Source organism: Eretmochelys imbricata, chromosome 6 (assembly GCF_965152235.1).
Source record: "Eretmochelys imbricata isolate rEreImb1 chromosome 6, rEreImb1.hap1, whole genome shotgun sequence".
Taxonomy (NCBI): domain Eukaryota; kingdom Metazoa; phylum Chordata; order Testudines; family Cheloniidae; genus Eretmochelys; species Eretmochelys imbricata.
Window position 1 is genome coordinate 99,288,558 of NC_135577.1, and position 21,778 is coordinate 99,310,335.

Sequence of the window (21,778 nt, forward strand, 5' to 3'; positions counted from 1 at the left end):
TAGATACTAAGGCCAGAAGGGACCATTGTGATAACCTAGTCTAACAGCCTGTACAGCCTAGGCCATAGAACTTCCCCGTTCCCCAAATATCCTAAAGCATATCTTTCAGAAAAACATCTAATCTTGATTTTAAAATTGCCAGTGTTGGAGAATTAATACAGGTATGTAGTTAATTTTAATTTTCTGCTTCTGAGACAACACACTGGTATCCAATGAAATTCAACTAGAAAAACATGTCCACCCATCTGATGGTCACATCAGCCTCCACGTGAACAAACCCTGCCTACCTAAACTAAACCAGTAATGAGACTCAGCAGATTAATTGAATCAAACTTTGCTAGTTGAATCACAGCTGAAGTCATAAGGCTCAATTCACACTATGGTCTATGACAGTTTTTGCCAGCGTAGACCCTAGAAGAAACCAGCCATAGCAGAATATTTGCAAGAGGGTGGCATCAAAGCATGTACCGCGCACCAACTGTAGGAGTTCCAAGCAGCCCCCAAAATAGGCAGGGCTAGCCAGAGAAGAGGCCTGGCTCTATGACTGAACCGACTGGGCATATAACTGTCAGCAGATTTTAAAGCTAAGTCCACTCAGGTGGAAAACTCCGATGGAATTTGAAAGGAGCCAGGCTAGCACATGCAGCTGTAATGATCACCTCCCTATACCCGACAGAGTAAATTATTTAGCAGGAAAGGTTAAGGTATCAAACCTTTGGTGAGAGCTTAGCAAAGCCAAAGCTCCCAGCAAACTCTACTTCTCTGAAGTTACATAAGAGAAACCAGTGGAAATACATGATCAGAGCAGGCTACCAAGAAAGCAGCTTCATAAAAAAGAAAAAAAAGTGACCTACCCTATGATATCGACCACTTGATGGAGCTCAGAGTCGATCATCATGAAAAAGGAAATTGGCTCCCACAGGTTATCACTGGCTATGATCCTCACCCGCTGCAGACTTCGTTTATCCAAGGTGTACCTTAAGAGCTTTTTTAAGAGAAAAGAGAAAGAAAAAAAAGTTGTGTCATACTGGCACAAATCCAGGTTTGCAACAGAAAGTGGCTTTGCTTGGTTACCAAATGAACTTTTTACAATTTTTTAAAAAAAAAAAATCTTCCTTTTACACCTCCATACAGAACAGTTATGTCAAGAGTATACTTAGCAAAAAGAATGTCAACCATAAGCTGGTGATCAAAAGAGACAACATGTTCTTCTATCATGTCAAGCCCCAAAGTTCAGTTAGTCCAAGATTGCACAGTACATAAGGGAGGTACGGAAAATGAAAAACATTTGATTCTCATTTTCTTACATACATGCAGAGTGTAGATAAAGTTCGACAAGGCAAAGGCAACTACATTTCATGACAGAGAATCTATTTGCAGATCAGTAACTTACAAAATGTCAGTAGTTTGAGTGTGCAGTTACAAAGAATATAGACAGAAAAGCATGGACAAGTCTGATCCAAAAGGTATACAACATTTCTGAACATAAAGCAAATATTTCATAATAAAACACAATGAAGAACAACTGCATCACCAGAGGACTCTTTCAGTTTAAAAACTGAAGCTACAGAACACAGATAAGGTTTACAGTCCACATTGGGGGTATGTAAGGAATTACTCTTATGGAAGTTTTTGTTTCAGAAACAAAGCAAGCTGCTATCAGATAATACTGTACTTGTTAAAGTCATATTTAGATGACTAAGGAGTAAGCACTTTCCAGGACATTCTGCTGTTTACATGATACACATGTATAACTTGCTGCCTTCAAAAATACTGTACCATTAACATCATATTACAGAACACAAAAACTCCAAATATGGAAAATCTGAGAGCAGATGTTTCTCCTGCAACACTAATTCATCCACTTCGCATAGCATTTATTTTGTGGTACATATTAAACATGACAGGACTAAAGTTTGACAAGAAAAACAGGTACAGAAAATGCTACATGCAGAGAGCCAAAGACAGCTTAGTTACATCTTTGTAATGATCAGAATCTGAACCAGTATACCACAGGACAGAGCTAACAGCAGAGAATATCAGATTAAGATTTCCTGACTTTTCAGTTCTTATTTTCTCAGCCTTAATGTGATATTGCTTCTCATGCACATCACAAAACTAGCAAAGTAGAATGTTGAACACTAGAATCTCTTGAATTGGCTTCCTTCAAACTTGGAGTATTTTAGGTCTTAACATAAAATGTAAATAAACCCAGATTGAACTGTCTAGCCTCTGTTCTTTTTGAGCTATGCAAACACAAAAATTCTGATTTACAGGAAAGGTTGCATGGTCCAGACAGGAAAACAAGAGTTCATTAGCAGGAATTTCCAAAGTTCTACCCTAGCTCTGCCACTGATCCAGCATGTGATCTTGGGCAAGTCACTTCACTTCAGTCTGAGTTTCTCCAACTGTAGCAGGGATAGTAATAGCTGCCTACCTCACAGGAAGCCAGGCGGGAATTAGCTAGACATTATCTTCAGACTAGACATGGCCTTTGAGATCACTATTAAGAAGCTATTATCTTGGATATACTATCACCTCATACAAGCAGGAGTCAGTCAGGATATCAAACAAATCCCTTGTTTCCAGGAGGGCCATTCAATTATGGGTCATTCTCAAAGACTCTGGGTTCCCACTAAATTGCAAACTATATCTAATGAAAGACTATTGTCATCAACAAACCAAGTTACTATGATCATAGCTAAAATCCCTCCTCAACAGCAACTTTTTTCTCACTGATGACAAATCATACTATGATTATTGGGTGACTTGTGTCCTCTGAGAGAAGAACAGAACCTGAAGCATCATTATCTCCCCTACAGGACACCAAGGGTCATGAGGCATTGCCATTGACTTCTAAGGACAGGCTTAATTGTGCATGGATTTCTAAAGAGCATGATCATCACAGAATTTAGAATCATAAAATATCAGGGTTGGAAGGGACCTCAGTAGGTCATCTAGTCCAACCCCTGCTCAAAGCAGGGCCAATCCCGAACTAAACCATCCTAGCCAGGACTCTGTCAAGCCTGACCTTAAAAACCTCTAAGGAAGGAGATTCTACCCCATCTCTAGGTAACCCATTCCAGTGCTTCACCACCCTCCTAGTGAAAAAGGTTTTCCTAATATCCAACCTAGACCTCCCCCACTGCAACTTGAGACCATTACTCCTTATTCTGTCATCTGGTACCACTGAGAACAGCCTAGATCCATTCCCTTTCAGGTAGTTGAAAGCAGCTATCAAATCCCCCCTCATTCTTCTCTTCTGCAGACTAAATAATCCCAGTTCCCTCAGCCTCTCCTCATAAACCATGTGCTCCAGCCCCCTCATCATTTTTGTTGCCCTCCACTGGACTCTTTCCCATTTTTCCACATCCTTCTTGTAGTGTGGGGCCCAAAACTGGACACAGTACTCCAGATGAGGCTTCACCAATGTCGAATAGAGAGAAATGATCAGGTCCCTCGATCCGCTGGCAATGCTCCTACTTAAACAGCCCAAAATGCCGTTAGCCTTCTTGGCAACTAGGGCACACTGTTGACTCATATCCAGCTTCTTGTCCACTGTAACCCCTCGGTCCTTTTCTGCAGAACTGCTGCCTAGCCACTCAGTCCCTAGGCTGTAGCGGTGCATGGCATTCTTCTGTCCTAAGTGCAGGACTCTGCACTTGTCCTTGTTGAACCTCATCAGATTTCTTTTGGCCCAATCCTCCAATTTGTCTAGGGCCCTCTGTATCTTATCCCTACCCTCCAGTATCTACCACTCCTCCCAGTTTAGAGCCATCTGCAAACTTGCTGAGGGTGCAATCCACACCATCCTCCAGATCATTAATGAAGATATTGAACAAAACCGGCCCCAGGACCGACCCTTGGGGCACTCCACTTGATACTAGCTGCCAACTAGACATGGAGCCATTGATACCTGTTAAGCCCGACAATCTAGCCAGCTTTCTATCCACCTTATAGTCTATTTATCCAGCCTATAGTTCTTTAACTTGCTGGCAAGAATACTATAGGAGCCCATATCTAAAGCTTTTCTAAATTCAAGGAATAACATGTCCACTGCTTTTCCCCTCATTCACAGAGCCAGTTATCTCATCATATTTGAGCCAATGCTTTTTAAAAATCAGATTGGAGACAAGAAAACCTTTTCAATGACAAGAAATAGCTCTCACTTCCTGATATATATTCATGCTATCCAAAGGGCAACATTTAAAATTAACTCCTAGTTACAAAAATACACAATTAAGTTTATCTAAGTTTCTTATACTCACTGTATGTACTTATAGAATAAGTATCAGAAGAGACATCCTAGAATGCCTTCAACATTTTATATTTGCTTTATTAGCATATGAAGCAGGAGCTCCCTGTTGAGTGAGTTTGCCCTTTGGAAACATGGCAAAAAATGTGAGCCTGAAACATGACACACACACTGTGGGAGACTGCTGAAAAAATAGTAAGTACATTTGATTTTTGTAAAAACAAGGAGTCCTTGTGGCATCTTAGAAACTAAAATTTATTTGGGCATAAGCTTTCGTGGGCTATAACCCACTTCATCAGATGCATGGAGTGGAAAATACAGTAGGCAGGTATAAATACACAGCACATGAAAAGATGGGAGTTGCCTTACCAAGTGGGGGGGGGGTCAGTGCTAACAAGAACATCTAAGGTGGCTGTGTAACAGGACTGGTCAGAGGAGATTACACAAGGTGAAAGATGGCTAAGGAATAATAAGAATTTTTGGGGACAGAAAAGGAAAGGACAGAATATAGAAATGCAGAGAATGAAGCAAATTTGGCTCGAGACTGGACATGGGGAGAGATGTAGAGATTAGTTGAAAGACAAGACACTAAGAGGACTATAGGACATAAAACTCACCGCTACTGGCACTCTTGTTGACAGTGTCAGACAGAGGCTAAAGATTTAATAAGCCTAAAACTGAACTACCCTCCATTATCCTCAATCAGTTAGGCCTATTGGTAGGTCATAGTCTAAAACTTGTGTTGTCTCTGCTTATCTTGTGGATATACAGAGGACTTCAGTTTTCAAATGTATTAATCCAGAAAGTTTCATATACAAAGTCACATCTAAAAGTAAAAAATATCCTTTAAAGCACTGTGACTTGCAGATTTTGAAGTTTTACCTACACTATACAAGTTATAAGGACAAAAGTTTCCTATGTAACAACTAACTCCATGTAATCCTGAGAATATTCAACATATTACATTTTTAAAGCACCATATCCCAGATAGTTAACATTCAGAAGCTCAACATGTCGGAAAGCTACTTTCGTTATAAAGTCTCCACTCTCAGGTAGCATAGCGCTGCACTACAGAAAGAGCACTTATAACGGTTCAAGGGAGACTCCTTCCACTCACTTGAAGATTAGCTTATATAAGCTCTTTAAAGAATTTCTTGCAAAATCTTATGGACAGATAAAGTGGAGAGTAACTGGACTAAAAAACAGTAGTACGTGGGAATATTTCTTCCCCAGAAGAAGCTGCAACATTCCTGGGATTATACAGCAACAGAAGTCCAGCCTAGAAATACAAATAGCTGATAAGCAGCCAGTCCTAAAATATAAAAACTATCAGTAACTAGACCATCAGTGAGAAAGATCGTGACTCATTCAATAGCTTGGAACAGTATTATGGATGACCAGTGTTTACAGAACAGGTGACCTTCAATAAAACAGATTCACACAACTGTAGAATAACTTTCTGCCAGCGATTTCAAAGTAAATCTTCCTAAAATTCTGGGGAGTTTTCTTTTTCTGAACATAGGGAAGTAATTCAGTTAGAGTAACTAATCTAACTTCACATGCTAAAAACGGAGCATAATGAAACATTAAGCAATTCTAATCAAACTGATCTGCACTTTATCTAATTCAAGGTTTCAAACACACAGGATATTAGACCAAAAAGCAATAATACGTACCCAGTAAGTGTTTCAACAGGCCAGTGCACAACAGAGAGTCCATACACATGTCATGTATTTTCCAAGTGATCAGGAATGCAAGGTGGGTGCTCTGCCAGATGCCAAAGAACTTCTATCAGCAGGGGTGCCAGAACAATTTTTATACTGGGAGTGCTGAGAGCCATTGAACCAAACTCTGAACCCTGTATATAATGGAAACCACTTCAAGCCAGGGGGTGCAGCAGCACCCCCCACATCCCTAGTTCCAGCACCTATGTCTATCAGTGTCTGTTTGGCATTTCTAAGGTGACAAACCAAAGACCATTCTCAAACTTGCCAGTCCATCATTCTTGAACATTGCTGTGATACTCACTACGGTCTCAATTCTGCACTCATTGAAGTCAATGTCAAAACTCCTACTGATTTTAATGGTTGCAGGATCAGGCCTTGAAAGAGTTTTCAATTAATATTACCCCTATGGAAAAGCCCTATGCAATTTAACAGGGGTGAAGCCAATAGGATTCTATATAGGTTTTTAGACTAGCTTCTAGAATTTAACAAAGAATAAATTCCTTTTTCTAGGTTGTTTAAACCATACTATACAGTTCTTTAGCAGGGATGCAAGTCTTATAACATTGTCTGGGATGGTTAAAAAACAAGAAAAGTTACAGAATTTAATGGAAAATAGGACTTTTCCTCAAGGGTAGAAAACATTTCCCAAAAGCATATTTTGAACTTGTAATCAGGAGTTTTCATGCCAGAAACCTGATTCTAAAGCTTACACTCCTAATTAGAATTATTCATTCCTCAGCTTACAGAAGTTGTTGATAAGGTGTACTCAGTTTTAGATAAGAAAAAAAAATAACAGTTTTTCCTGGCTAATACAGCATGTGGAGTATAGTGTGATACAGAAGTTTTATCTGCATGAATCAGGTGAGGCTGCATTACTTACAAAAGCAAAAGCCATAAGCGAGGTCATTCCACGTTCATGTCGATAAAAATCTTTAACAGTATATCACACCATCACCTATCCTGAATGTGCTACACGTTATAGAAAAAAATATTTTGAATGTTTTTAATCCTTCCAAATGTAAAGCCAGACTTCATTAGTAACTGCATTCCTTCTGAGCTCTGCACATTTGAAACAGAAAATGACACATACAACATGGCACATTTAAAAGTCAGATCTCAGGTCTTTCATGGGCTAGAGTAAGCACTAGGTATCTTCTCTAATAATTGGTACAGCACTTCCATTTCAAGCCCTGAAGTGTTGTTGCAAGATACCAGATCACAAATCTCTACCTCAGCAAAGATGGAATATTACCAATTCAGCAGTGTAATTTTTTTTCAGCAAGAGGAGGGGAGTGAAGCCAGAAGAACACTATTTCTGTGACAACTGGACTTTTAAATATGATAGCTGATTTAAGGACATGTCTACAATGCCCAGAAGTTCGGACTAAGGAGGGTGCGAACAGCAGTGCACACCAACCTGTGCAGTAACTTCTCCATGTAGATGCTGCAGGTGCGAATTTAAAGGTTGAAGATGCTGATTTGAAACATCAGAATAAGTACCAGGGACACAGAATGGTGGTCAAAATGAGTAGCATGGTAAATATAAAGATATCACCATGTGGGTATCATATATTCCTTACAGAAAAGATGTTAATAATCCTGTTATTTGTAACTACTTATCCCAGAGATTGTTAAACCTCTGATTTTTTTTTTTTTTAATATATGAGTTACATTGTCCTGCCTCTTTACTTTTGTTTTCTACTTAATGATATAAGAAACAGTAACGAACTAAGGAGGGAAGATGAATAACATGACTGCCTTCAAAACACACTTAACAGGATCATAGAGGATTTAAGTTTATACTAACATACTTCCAAATTCCCTGTTATGGCTGGCATATATCGGTGATGACAATGAAATATTTTTTAAATGGCCGACAAGCAAAAAGAACCATTGTAAGACAGGTGCAACACCACACAGAACAGAGAAAGTAGATTTCTTGAATAAGCATCTGAACTTCTAGAGCTAATTTTTTCCTTATCACTCAAAAAAAAAATCTACTCCCAATTCAACACCTTTTTTTTTTTTTTCCCCAAAGCTAGAAGGAAGGAATGCTGCACTAAAAAAATTTGAAATTTGCCGCTCTAGTCTGGCAGGGGGCAGGGCTGGCTAAGGGGGAGATAGGGTCTTGCAGCCTGCACCAGCACTCCTGCCATCAGGGGGCTAGTAAGTGCCGCAGTGGGGCAGGGGGTGGGAGAGTGGGTCTGTGGATAGATGGGGGGGCAAATGGAGCAATTTACCCTGGGCCCCACAAGAATTTTCAGGGGCCCCCACGAAAGTTTTCGGCAGCACTTCTGCGGCGGGTTCTTCAGTGCCTCTGAACACAGCCGGAGTGAAGGACCCGCCGCTGCCTCTTCTGCTCCGGGTCTTCGGCAGCAATTCAGCAGCGGTGGCTCCTTCTGCTCCATGTCTTCGGCGAAGAGCCCCGAAGACCCGGAGTGGAAGGACCCCTGCCGCCAAAGACCCCAGGCCCCTGAATCCTCTGGGCGGCCCTTGGGGGCAGCTCTGGGAACTAGGGGTTTGCCCTGGGTTTTAGGTGGGGTTCCATTCCTGGCCCTCCTTCTTGGGTCTTGGCTGCTGGCCCCCTGGGCGCTCCGCTCCTGGGCCTGCTGCTGGGGGTCCCAGCTGCTGGCCAGCCGCAGGTCCTGGCCCCATGTCACAGCAGCAGAGTCCGGCTGTTCAGCCCACGCTCAGGGCTCCACTCCTGGCCCCAGTCTGGGCATAGGGGACTGTGGGCAGTTTTAGGGTGGCGGATGCTGTGGCTCTCAGCCTGAGGCCCACAATGATAAACAGTTTGAGGACCACTGGTTTAAGGGATAATACCAAATGCATATCATGGGGACAGATTCTGCCAACCTTATTTACTTTTAGGACTTTAATAAGACTATTTTTAGTAAGGTACCATTCAAGGTGAGCAAGGCTGGCAGAATCTGGTCCAAAATTTGGAGGGTCTAGGAAGCCAAGCTACTAAAACAGCGACAGAACTAAACTACAGCTGCATTAGTTTATTCTGGCACATGATAGGATTACGGCCTATTCATAAGAATTAAATACCCACTTGGAAGTAGAGACAAAATCCTCTCTTCTCCTGGCAGATCAGGCAAAATCCAGCATATAGGGACAAGACATTTGTTTAAGGAATGCTTTACCCAATCAGAGCCTATCCACTAACCAATGAGGAGCTGCAAATGTAAGGCTAGTATATGGTACAGTAAAAATCTTCCTCCTCAATGGATGACACTGTACCTAAAAACTTAATCCCAACAGATGTTGAGTATCCTCAACTCCTATTAAATTAAACAGCAATGGATGGCACTCAGCACCTTGCAGGATCATGCCCTTTGTTTTCCAAGAGTAAGCAGTGCTCTAAATAAGCCAACCCCCACTCCTGAACAAAGAGCAGATAGTTTCCTCCTTAAGGAGAGTGATGTAGACTAACGTGATCTACCCTATCAGTGGGGCCAGGTTTAGACTTAGTTAACTAAAATACTCTGTGGTTTCAGAGTAAACCGACATCATTTTTCTAATAATAGGAGTATTGGATAACCAAATCTAGCTCAGAAGAACTCTCATATAGTTGGGCCAAGTTACAAGTCAAACAATTCAATCGGCCACAAAGCTTTTCCAGAAAACTGCCTCAAAGACTGAAAGTCTGTACTGCTGAATAGAGTCCCTTATTGCTGAAGTACCAGGTTAGCTTTGCTAAGATTTAAAATTGTATGGCAAGCAAAGGTGGAATCTGAAAAATGGAATGTTTTCTGTATAACAGAAGCGAGTGAACATGAAGAACACAGAGAAATAAGTGTTAACTTTCTGAACACAGACAAATTTCTTAAGACATATGGAAGTCAGAAAACAACATTAAAAAAATCCCACACAGTTTCTATAATAAATTATCTATCCAATTGTTTAGGCTCAATATAGTGAATGAAACCCAACAATATTAAGATTTACCAATAAATACATTAGAACTATTGGCTTGACTCAGTTCTAATATAATCATGTGTAGAAAAAACTGCAAAAACTCTATGGCAAACAAAGATCTATAGCAGTTCTATAATTAATAGAGTAATCTAGTCTGGGATCCAATCCTTGTTCACTTCTCTGGGAAATTCAGTGTCACTCCACAGATAATACAATTCGGTATTAAATTTAAAATTAATTTTTCGCTTATTTCTGAAATATTAAGATGCAACAAAAGAACTGAATTTAAGGTAGAAACAGTTTCTTTGCCTTAATAAAATTCCACTTTAACGTTACATGCCCTACTGCACATCTTCTGTCAACAGTAAGTGTTTTTGGTTTTGAGTCACCATCAAGGCCTTGTCATGTGAAGTGCTGAGCTACTTCAACTTGCCTTTATTTTAAATGGGTGTTGAAGAAGCTTGGCCTCTTGCAGAATTTACCTTTGAAAGTGGTAATGTAGTTCCCGTGATTAGGTATCATGGGTATTTGTGAGAAAACTTCCAGTTCAACTATGACAAATAGAATTAAACATACTCTGCATTTCATTAAGAACTTATAATTGGTACCATAATGAGAACCTTATATGAGTTCTGTGGTAGTAAGATAAAGGATGATGTTATCATTCCTAGGGGAAGTTCTGTAGATTTTCAATTGGTTCCAGTTGGCAACTAGGTTTTGGAACAATGCAACATGCTACGGGGCTACAGGCCCTTCAGTAGCAGCCAGTAGAAATCAATAGTGACCAGGCTGAAGGATCCTAATGGTGTCTACTGGAGTTTCCATTAGGGATGAGAGTTCCATATGTAGGGTGACCAGATGTCCCGATTTTATAGGGATAGTCCCGAAATTTGGGGCTGAGTCTTATATAGGCGCCTATTACCCCCCACCCTCTGTCCCGATTTTTCATACTTGCTGTCTGGTCAGCCTATCCATATGAAACTTCCTCACATGAGAGCATTACCATCCACAATTTAAAGTGATACTGTCCTGACTTCAAAGCAATTTTATTCAGCCAATTAAATTCAAAGAGAGGGATCTGACCCTGAAAGCACTTCACACCTAGAACCACTATGGGTGACAACAGAAGTTCAGTGGGCCGTGTATTTGCAGGCAGAGCCCTGCAGTGGGACTGGGATCCCACAGGTCCTGCAGGACCCACTGCCATAACAGTGGGAGCAGGTAAAATGTACTTTATTGCGGGTGGGTTGGGGGCCTGGGGAGGAGAAACAGACTGCAGTAATTTTTGGAAAAAACACTAAATCTCCTGTTAGTTTGTCAAAAATATAATTTCAGCAATGTAAAGCAATTTTTTTTAAATAAAGATTTTAATACTTAAATTTAAGCAGGAGATATAATAAACATCAAATCTCTTTCTACCAGGAGTTAAAGTATTTTTTACATGGTTTAAGAAAAATTTGTTTTATTCTTTTAGTGGTAACAATTGTGTCTGAATTCCATTTATATATAAAACCAACCGTGGTTTGGGGTTGGTTTTTTTTTTTGGTGGGGGGGTTGTAGTTTTTAGTAGCATGGGGAAATCTGTCTCTTGCAGGATTTGTGGGATCTAAGGTTTTTGGGAGTGGGAACAGGATAAACAATAAACAATGCAGGAGCAGGATGGGAGTGAGTATTGCAGGGCAGGACAGGAGCGGGATTAAAAAATAGTCCCGCGCAGGGCTCTACTTGCAGAATTGGACCCTAACTCAGTCAATTTCAGAAAAGTTGATCATCCTACATACAACTGCCAAAACACTATTTTTAAGTTTCAAAAGTCATTTACACATACTGATAACATAAAGTAGCACTGTACATAAAATTAATATGGGAAAGAGAAAATCATTACATACCTTGATATATTTGCTACTAAATGACCTTTCATTCCATACCTATGGAACAGAACATAAACAGCAATTTCAAAAATAAATGTATTAGTCTGAAGAGTAAAATGAATCACGTCAATACAAAAAAGGAAAGTTTTAATCTGCAAAATTATACAGCCACTATTATAACTGAATTCTGTGGCTTCAGATTCTTGTGTAAGGAGAGAGCAACTCCACTTGTTTTTGTTATTGGCTTTAAAGGCGGCAGCTTTAAATAAAGTTCAAAGGCCCCTAGACATAACTACCTAACTTCCTTCTGAAAAGGAATAACTTGCCTATTAGTAGATTTCTACATTTACACAAGCCTATGACTGCAGGTTTGAACTTGAATGTTCTAACATAACTGGACTCATTTTAGAAGATCCATCAAAACACATGCATTGAAAAGGCTTCTGAAATGCATCATATATTAAGAAAACAATTGATGGTATCTAATCTGCATCACATGTGCAGCAAGACTAAAGGGAAGAAGAGGTGGCTATGAAATCATTAAAACGGCTTACTGACAATGAGTTTCTCTTGCTCAAAACAGCCTTCGCTATTTCCCCATTTTTAAGATGCCATAACCAAAGGGTTCTACCACACAAAATATCACAGTAACACCAAGAGCATATGGTCTATAGAAATGAAGCTTCCACTTAGAAGTAGTTCTACTGAATATAGTGAATGAAACCAAGTCCTGTAATGTGGGTGAAATTCCATTGAAATTGGAGGCAAAGTCCCCAGATCTCAGGTGATTGCCACTTTCCTTCATTCTAGCTATAAAAGTTTCTGTTTAAATGAGAAACAGCACAGTCGCTCTACTCTCCTACAGAGGCATGCACCTCAGGATCATGTAGTTTATCACAAGCTAAGGGTGAACTTGTATGTTGCTGCTCCTTTGCAAAATATTGTCAGCACATCACTGTATTAAAAAGGTCATATAACCTAGGTCTGGAAAGTTCTCAAACCTCACTTAATACATTTTGAGTTACTATCTATGTACTTCAAGCTGAACAAGACAAAGTCAAAAAGAAAAGGAGTACTTGTGGCACCTTAGAGACTAACCAATTTATTTGAGCATGAGCTTTCGTGAGCTACAGCTCACTTCATCAGATGCATACCGTGGAAACTGCAGCAGACTTTATATACACACAGAGATCATGAAACAATACCTCCTCCCACCCCACTGTCCTGCTGGTAATAGCTTATCTAAAGTGATCATCAAGTTGGGCCATTTCCAGCACAAATCCAGGCTCTCTCATCCCCCCACCCCTATACATACACAAACTCACTCTCCTGCTGGTAATAGCCTGGATTTGTGCTGGAAATGGCCCACCTTGATTATCATGCACATTGTGTAGAGAGTTGTCACTTTGGATGGGTTATTACCAGCAGGAGAGTGAGTTTGTGTGGGGGGGGGGTGGAGGGTGAGAAAACCTGGATTTGTGCTGGAAATGGCCCAACTTGATGATCACTTTAGATAAGCTATTACCAGCAGGACAGTGGGGTGGGAGGGGGTATTGTTTCATGATCTCTGTGTGTATATAATGTCTGCTGCAGTTTCCACGGTATGCATCCGATGAAGTGAGCTGTAGCTCACGAAAGCTCATGCTCAAATAAATTGGTTAGTCTCTAAGGTGCCACAAGTACTCCTTTTCTTTTTGCGAATACAGACTAACACGGCTGTTACTCTAAGACAAAGTCAGACATTCATTTTATACAGTTTAGAGTATGGAACCCGCAAATGTTGAAAATCAGCATTGCACCCATTAATAATTGCAAAACAGTGCCAGCCCATGTGCCTTCTGCCTGTTCCACCAGAAACCAGAGGCAAACATAAGGCTCTGGATATGGAATGATTTGTTAACTGGCTGCCACAGAGCGATTGGGAGATGGAGGGGGAAATCAAAATCAGGGGTTAACAAAGAACAATTATGAAACACACAGACAAACAAACAGAAATTTGAGATGTGTACTTTACTGACCCCAATATAATCAATGTCCAAATTGTGATACTGCTTGGCGCCTAGAATCCAGGAAACAATATAGTGAACAGTGACATCCAGATGATTATAGGGCCAGTTCTGACCCCTCCCTATCCATCCAGGAAATGCCCAAGGTAACCCTACAAGAGAGAAAAATCAAAAGAGAAGGACAGTTAATTAGGCGCACTGAGTACATCAGTAAGAAACAAGAGCAAGCCACCGCCGATATTAACTGAAAGATGTAAGGAAAGATCCTTACTGCAAATCAGTGTATTTCCATTGACTTCAATGAAATTATGCTTTATTTACACTAGCTGAGAATCGAGCATAAGCTGTACATCCTTAGTGAAATGTCTCCACCTAAGACTCTATCTTTAGGCAATGACAATCATCTACCCAACATCTCACCCCTGACTGGCTCAAATGATGGGTTACATCAAGGATAGTGGGTCCCGGTCCTCACTCCCCAGAACTGCAGGATCAAGCAATACATTCTGTTATATCTAAACACAAGAGTCTGATCCTGCTCACCATGGGCTTTTAGCCCACTGTAGTGAATGGGACTAATCTCTCAAGTAAGGCAAGCAGGATTTGGTCCTATTTTAATTCTTGTAGTATAATTGGTCTGTTTCCTTTTTAACGATTATTTAAAAAAAAAAAAAAAATCTGCTTCCAAAGGTTCTGTGGGCTCTTCAGGACAGGGACTGTCTTTTACTCTATGTTTATACAACACAATGGATTTCTGATCCTCGTTTGGAGCCTCTAGACCCTCCCACAGTAATCTAGTTCATGTCCCTTGCAGTGATGCACCGTTAAATTTCCCTATGGGAGGAAGACCTCCATCATTCACTCATTCTTAATATACAAAGATGGTTCTCTCCAAATATTCCTGACCATAAACTATTAAGCAACACTAAACTACAAAACAGCATAATTCATGATGTAGGCAACTTTTCCAGTCAGAACTGAGACAGTGCAGATGGTTCGGGGGCAGAGAAGACAGTGTGGTAATTTATGCAGAGAAGACAGTGTGGTAATTTAGAGAGGCAAGGGGTTTCTCTACTGCTGGAAGAAGTTTTGGGATTCACCGCATAATATTCAATTGTTTTAGCAAAAGATAAACTCAAGTTTTGTGCAGTTACACAAAACAGGAGTGAAAGTAAATCAGTGATCGAACAGGAAGGAGACAGCACAGAAACTGGTCTGCAAGAACTCAAATGTTTCAGCCATTAAGAAGATTAAAATAGCAAATATGTTAACACTTAAAGACTATAGACTTGCTGTAAACCTGTGCTTGAAGAGATTTTCCTTTGTGTATGGATGAAATCTTATTTTGGCAACACTTATTTTGCAATATGAATGTTCATACTGAGTTTATCAAACAGGCAAACTGTATAAACTGAATAAATAAATAGTGCAGACATAAGTTACAGTACACCCTCGCTATAATGAACCTCTGGGGATCCAAGCCATTTGTTTGGTATAGCTAGGGATTCGTTACAACGAGGGATGGGGGACAGCTTTGCCGACCCTGGGGCCACAGCTGGAACTGACAGCACTCCTCCAGCCCCGGGGCCTTGGTGACGGGGAAACAGCTCCTCCTCCAGCTGTTCCTGTACTTTTTAGGGCAACTTTGGTATGAGCATAATAGTGGCGCAGTGGAAAGGTGGACCTAACAGCTCTCCAGTAAAATTCTGTAGTTAAAGCGCTTTGATGAAGTAGATTAGAAAGTCCACAGCAACCTCCAGTAAATTTGGCAATGAAGTGTTTTACTGAATTATATTATTCATTTTCATATACAAATATAGGGTGTTTTCATTATTTTTATATTAAATTCAATATAATTTACTCTGCCTCTAAGACTCTAATTTTCAAGTTGCCATAGACTGACTAAAAATTAACATTTTATAACTGAATTAAAGATGTGTCAGAGGGGAAGCCGGGGTTTTGACAATGAGGTAAGGAATTCTGGGGTCATTTGGCACATGGGAGGTGGGTTTGGAATTATGGAATTAGCACATGAGCTTGGTAACTCAGACACCCACTCCAAATCACTGCATTGGTTAACGTTCAGTTCAGGTTTGGAACATTTTCTCTGCAAACCATAGAAGAATAGAAAGTTTAAATGACAACTTCTATTTTGGAACACATTTCAGTGGCAACAGGTAGATTCCACAGCTGTAGATACAGGGCTCTGACTTGAACTGAACAGAACAGTGAAGGCCTCACAGAACTTGTCTACCCATTTGAGGTGAAAATCAGAAGTCAAAGCACATTTGCTTGAGCTAGTTTTTGAAAGCATTTGATAAAAGTCTGAAGGGAATAAATAGAGTCCTGGAAGATATGAAAAGTTAGTTTATTGTGTGTAGGATTAGAAAAGACTCCTCCTAAAAAGGGTATCTGGGAAAAAGGAAGAATGAGCATGCATAATGTAGGAGATTCTTAGTCTTGAATTTATTGTCTCTAGCCTTTGGATCTCACACTGTGACACTCTTATACTGACTGTTTTAGTTTAGTTATTTAGGCCAAACATAAATATCACCCAGCGCTGTGGGGGGAAAACCCACCAAACACAAGGCATTGTCACAATAAAACCTTAAAAAAATCACACAATAATATTCTTTACAAGGAGAGGTAAGGCAAATTGGCTAAACTCTGACTGTACACTGGCTAATGTGACAAAGAATACTTTGCTTCATTAAAGCTAAGAAGCCAATTAAGAATGAGTCAGGTATGAAATAGTGTTTGAAAACAGGAAGACAGAACAAGTCCTTACCAATCAATTTAATGTTGGGGTTTCTCTTTTTAGCTTCTTTCATTAGCCACCACTCATAGCCCCGGAAATAATTCTCATCATTTTCATAGTGCATGTGGGAGGGTTCAGTACCATCTACAGAGGAAACAACAAAGATATCTCACAAATTGTTTTCTGTGTCATGACAAATTCCTATGTATCTTAGAGGGTTTTTTTATATTGCTCATCACCATAATATCTAGGCACATACCGCAAGCACAGTTCATGCATTCTTTGAAGTAAATTTGAAAGCCAAGTGAGCAATGGAAGCCAACATGAAAGACTAGCCATCCCTCCCTCTAAGAGTACATCACCTCTGCAAGTGGAGGTGTGATTGCAGCACATGTAGACATACCCGCGCTAGCTTTAATCTATTTAGTGCGAGTACTGACAGCAGTGAAGCCTCAGGCAGCATGGGCTAGCTGCCTAAGTAAGTACCAAGAGTCCTGGGTTGGCTTCTACAGCCTACGCTGCTGCAGTTGCACTGCTATTGGTACTTATGCTAGCTAAGTTAAAGCTAATCAAGTACGTCTGTACATGTTGCAATTACTCCTCTGATTACAGTGCAGACATTAGGCTGTCTATACTTAGAGTTGCATGTAGAATATAAGCACTACACACGTAGCTACACGCCACAGTGAAAGGCAGGCTATGTACACACTTGTCATTGTGGCGTGTAGCTACACATGGCAGCAAAATGCTCCAGCAGCAGGGAAAGACTCTGGGAGCTAACTGCTGCCAGAACCTTTCACTGAAGTGAGAAAATGCACCAGCACGGGGGAGCTCCCATATCCTTTTCCCACAATTTTCCCCTGTCAAAGACTAACTGTGACAGGGAAAGGCTCAGCCACTGTGGAGGCAGCAAGACACTACACTGCTGAAAACAGTAGTGTTGATTTGGGAAGCAGAGCTTGAGCGTGTAGACTGTATACCCTGTGGGGTCAGTTGTGTAAAGCAATACTCTACAAAGCTGCAGTTCACTGTCTACACTGCTATTTATATCCATGCTAGCTGGATGTGCAGTGTCTGTATTCTACTTGCCACCATAAGTGTAGACAGCCTATGTCTCTTGACCTTGATCAAGCACAGTATCCATTTAACATTAATATGAAAATATGTTTTCTGTCAAAGGGACTATACCTTATCCTTGCCAAAGGATTGATCTGATTATCTAGTAGATCTTTTACATCCCCAATTACTGTGATGCTAAGTCTACCTTCAATATTATTTTGGGCCAAGGAATCACTGCATGAACATCACCACAGCAGTATCAGGAGGGGAAAGAAATATTTCCACCATCATGCAAGGACTCTGAACTGATAAACAACAGATAGCATGGCACAGACTACTGCATGTTTAATTCTTGATGGCAAGAGAAACACAAAGGGAGGGAAAACGAGGAAACTTGTTATGAAACCAAGAGTTCAGTTAAAACTACACGATGATATAATAATGAAAAGCTCCCTTTCATATAAGATTTGGACTAGTATTACTGTGGGGTTTCTCTACTGCTGGAAGTAGTTTTGGGATTCACCACATAATATTCAATTGTTTTAGCAAAAGATAAACACAAGTTTTGTGCAGTTACACATTGAACACCACTGCACATGCAAGTCAGATAATCAGCAAACCATTAGGATTTGAACACTTTAAAATTGTGGCTGTGATGGGGAGGATAGTTCTCCCTGTTAGAGGGATAATGGCAAATATTTTTTAGAGGATGCCCAGAAACTACAGTGATGTGTGTATTAGACATAGACTGAGTATGCAAGCACATACAGGACTGTGAGCCAAGAACTCCCGAGTTCCAGTCCTGGCTCTGACACAGACCAAGGCCAAGGGCAAGTCCCTTCATCTCTGTACCTCAGTTTCCTCATCTGAAAACCAAGACACTACTTACCTACTTATTATGACTAAATAATGTTAGTACAGTATTTTCAAGATGAAGAGCTATATATGTCTGTGGACACCCATGAGTCCACTTTTTCTGCCAGCAACATACTGACTAAATCTCTGTTGAACACCAATGAATTCCTGTACTTAAAATAATATTCTTCCTGTCAAAAAAGTGGACTTCTAGACTTCCAGGACTGTAGGGGCCGGGGTATTAATGTTTAATGCTCAAAATCTAGTCAGTAATAGTCGCACTTGCACACCTCACCAGAGCTATCAAAAAGTCTGAAAATGGAGCATTAAGACAGATAACACTCATAACAATCAAACCCAACTAACACACGGCTCATCTTTAAGAAAATCATTTTCTGTGATATAGGCAAGCGTGACTTCAAATAAGGAAGCAGAACAAAGAACTATCTTGTTCTAAGTAAGGTTTATATCTAGTTCACAGAGCAGAGCTGACACTTGAGAAACACTAAAGCTATTCAATATTATGGCTGGAACCCTACGATACATCTCACTGGCACAATTTCCCTGTCCATTGGGAACAGGTATTATTTTGTTCTAGAATACACCACACTAAGTAACAGTCTGTACCACAGTTCTCATGTAAAAGAAGACCCTTCCCACACCAATTCGAGAAATGGTGCTAGAACCCTGCTAGCAGAAAACATTCTTAAACATGGTAGTGCAGTTCCAAGTGTATCACAGAGAGTTTTGCTATTTCAAATGAGGTGAAATGTTCATCACAATGTTTATCGCTAAACTGGTAGTATTTCATCTATTGCATCGCCACACCATTTGAAGTGAAGAATGATCTGCATAAAAACAGTAAGCCCAGTCCCCCAAGAATTTATACCTGTTGACTGTCCATCACCACCAATCTCTACTTTGAGAATATGCAAAGAGGCACCAAAATTTGGCTTTAAAAAAGGAGAAAAAATATCAATGAATACACAATATAAGCAGAAGAATGTCCAACTAAAAAGTGCATCACCATCAACTTCATCACATTTCTATCTGAATATTTTACCCATTATTATTACAATCACCTACGGTTAATGCAACTGAAAGATTAGAGGGAAAAGCTATTCCACTTTTTCCAGTTTATTTATTTTGTACAATTGAGAGTACTTGGTTTCTCATCAGTTTCACTGTCTCTCCTGTAGCTATTAGTACGTTTCCCTGTTTGCATGAATCTTTAGCACAACAAAGTTAACAAAATAGGAAGAGGTCAAGGTAAAGCCAAAAAATTTGTACGGCAGTCCAGAGGCTGATGTAGGACAATACTATTTTAAGTTGACTAGATTTCAAAATGACCATATTCCTTCTAAAAACTAAAAAGGTTTACAAGTTTGAGGGTTGGTACGGATGTAATTACATCGATTTAGACACTGATATAGTTAACGCAGTACAGCCTTCTAAATGGACAGTTTTAGGAGTATAAAGGTGCTCTTATCTCAACAATTCAGAACCATAACTGATTAACTTCTGTAGAGGGTAAAGTAACTTCTACATATAAGAGGTCGTATGCTACATTCCCATAACCAGTGTAAAAAGGGCCAAAAAGACCATCTTACAGATGACTGAGTGCACAGAAGGCAAAGGCAGCTACATCATGTCTCTTCCCCACTTCCCATCAAAAACCTCCATGGCTACTTCTCTCTCTCTAACACAGAAACTATGCTCTACAGGGCTGAAGCCAAGGGAACAGCTATTTGAAAGTGGTATGTTGCCCTCTCAGGACACAGCTCAAGTTATTATTGAGCAACAACTACTCCTACATGGCATTTAGGGCCTGTCTGTACAGCTTTGGTACTGCTGTAACTATATCAGTGCAGACATTGATATAGTTTAAGTGGTACAGGTCTCTAAATGGATAGCTTTACAGGTATAAAAGTGTTTTACTGGTTGATCTAAAGAATTCAGAACCATACCTAAATAGACTTGAATCCTAGGCAAACCTTAGGATATTAACTCTATTAAAATGGAACAATTTTAGCAAGCTAGAGAGCAAGGATACTCTGCAATTGCCAACTAAAATGTATAGTAATTTTCAGAAGTCATGAAGTATTTTGCACTCTGATTCAATATTGCCTTCAGGATTTACTACCCACAATAGATATGATCACCTCAACCCTTCACTTTATCCACCTTTAAACTAGAAAAAAAAAACCTTCTAATTCTAGCTCAATATCCCAAAATATTTAATCATTAGCTATTTCAGAATAGCAATAAGGGGGAATCTCAGTAATCGCTATTTCCAAAATTAAATAAACTCCCAACAGAAACAACAAGATGTTGATTAGCCTATATTAGGGTTATTACCAAGAGAAGTACCCTCAAATTATTTAGTCATTTCAGTATAATTAGTTGTTTCCTCTTAACTTAACAAGGGTGTTTACTCTTGGCAGCTACTACACCTTGGAGTCACAAGACTTGATTGTTCAGCCTCAGAATTTAGGTTCCAGAAACAGTTATCACCACACAAACAGGACATACCTTCAAGTTATTGTATTACTAACCATAATTAAGGCTTCATTTATGTCACAGAGGTCATGGAAGTCACGGAATCCGTGACTTCCTGAGACCTCCTTGACATTCTCTGTTTCAACCCCAGGGACTGCAGGAGTCTGGAGCTGACAGCTAGGGAGGCCCTGGCAAGGTTCTAGCAGGGACAAGGGGCCTGGGCAAAGTTCCAGCCACAGATGACAGACTCCAGGGGGGGACCTCCTCAGGGTTCCAGTGACAGGCGACAGCCTCACATGGGGTGGTGGGGGACAAAGCGGATGCCTTGGATGAGCAGGCTGGGGTGTCCCATTTTCCCTTTGGGAAATATGGTCACCCTGCAGCTCCCAGGTGCCGTGGGCAAAAGGGGAACCCCACAGCTCTCAGCCACCACACTGGTAGGGGAACCATGGAGCTGCAGCAACAAAAGTCACAGACAGGTCACGGCTTCTGTGAATTTTTGTTTATTGCCCGTGACCTGTCTGACTTTTACTATGACAAAATATTAGCCTAACCATAATATCTTGTATTTAGACAGGATTGCAAAGCATGCTGCAGAACTGGGCCAGTATTCACTGTTTTACACATAGAGACAGTTGGTCTAATTGAAGTTAAGATCCCAATCCTGCAAACACTAATGAACATGCTTAACTTTACACACAAGTAGTTCCTTTGCAGTCAACAAGACTATTTACGTGCATAGAAACAAGCGCACACGTTTGCAGGGTCAGGACCTAAGTGACTTGCCCAAAGTTAAATCAAGTCAGTCAATGACAGAGCCAGAA

At 40.3% G+C, this 21,778-nt stretch overlaps 1 protein-coding gene across 3 annotated transcripts in view; it reads right to left on the reverse strand.

Moving 5' to 3' along the window:
- Nucleotides 1–21,778, reverse strand: part of GALC (galactosylceramidase) — a 61,480-nt gene that overhangs the window by 36,493 nt on the left and 3,209 nt on the right. For all 3 annotated transcript variants that reach the window (XM_077819229.1, XM_077819228.1, XM_077819230.1), the window contains exons 3-7: nucleotides 19,345–19,408; nucleotides 16,572–16,685; nucleotides 13,796–13,935; nucleotides 11,796–11,834; nucleotides 855–985 (exon numbers count right to left, since the gene is read on the reverse strand). In XM_077819229.1, coding sequence (XP_077675355.1) covers nucleotides 855–985; nucleotides 11,796–11,834; nucleotides 13,796–13,935; nucleotides 16,572–16,685; nucleotides 19,345–19,408 — 488 coding nt within the window. The remainder of the gene's footprint in view (nucleotides 1–854; nucleotides 986–11,795; nucleotides 11,835–13,795; nucleotides 13,936–16,571; nucleotides 16,686–19,344; nucleotides 19,409–21,778) is intronic.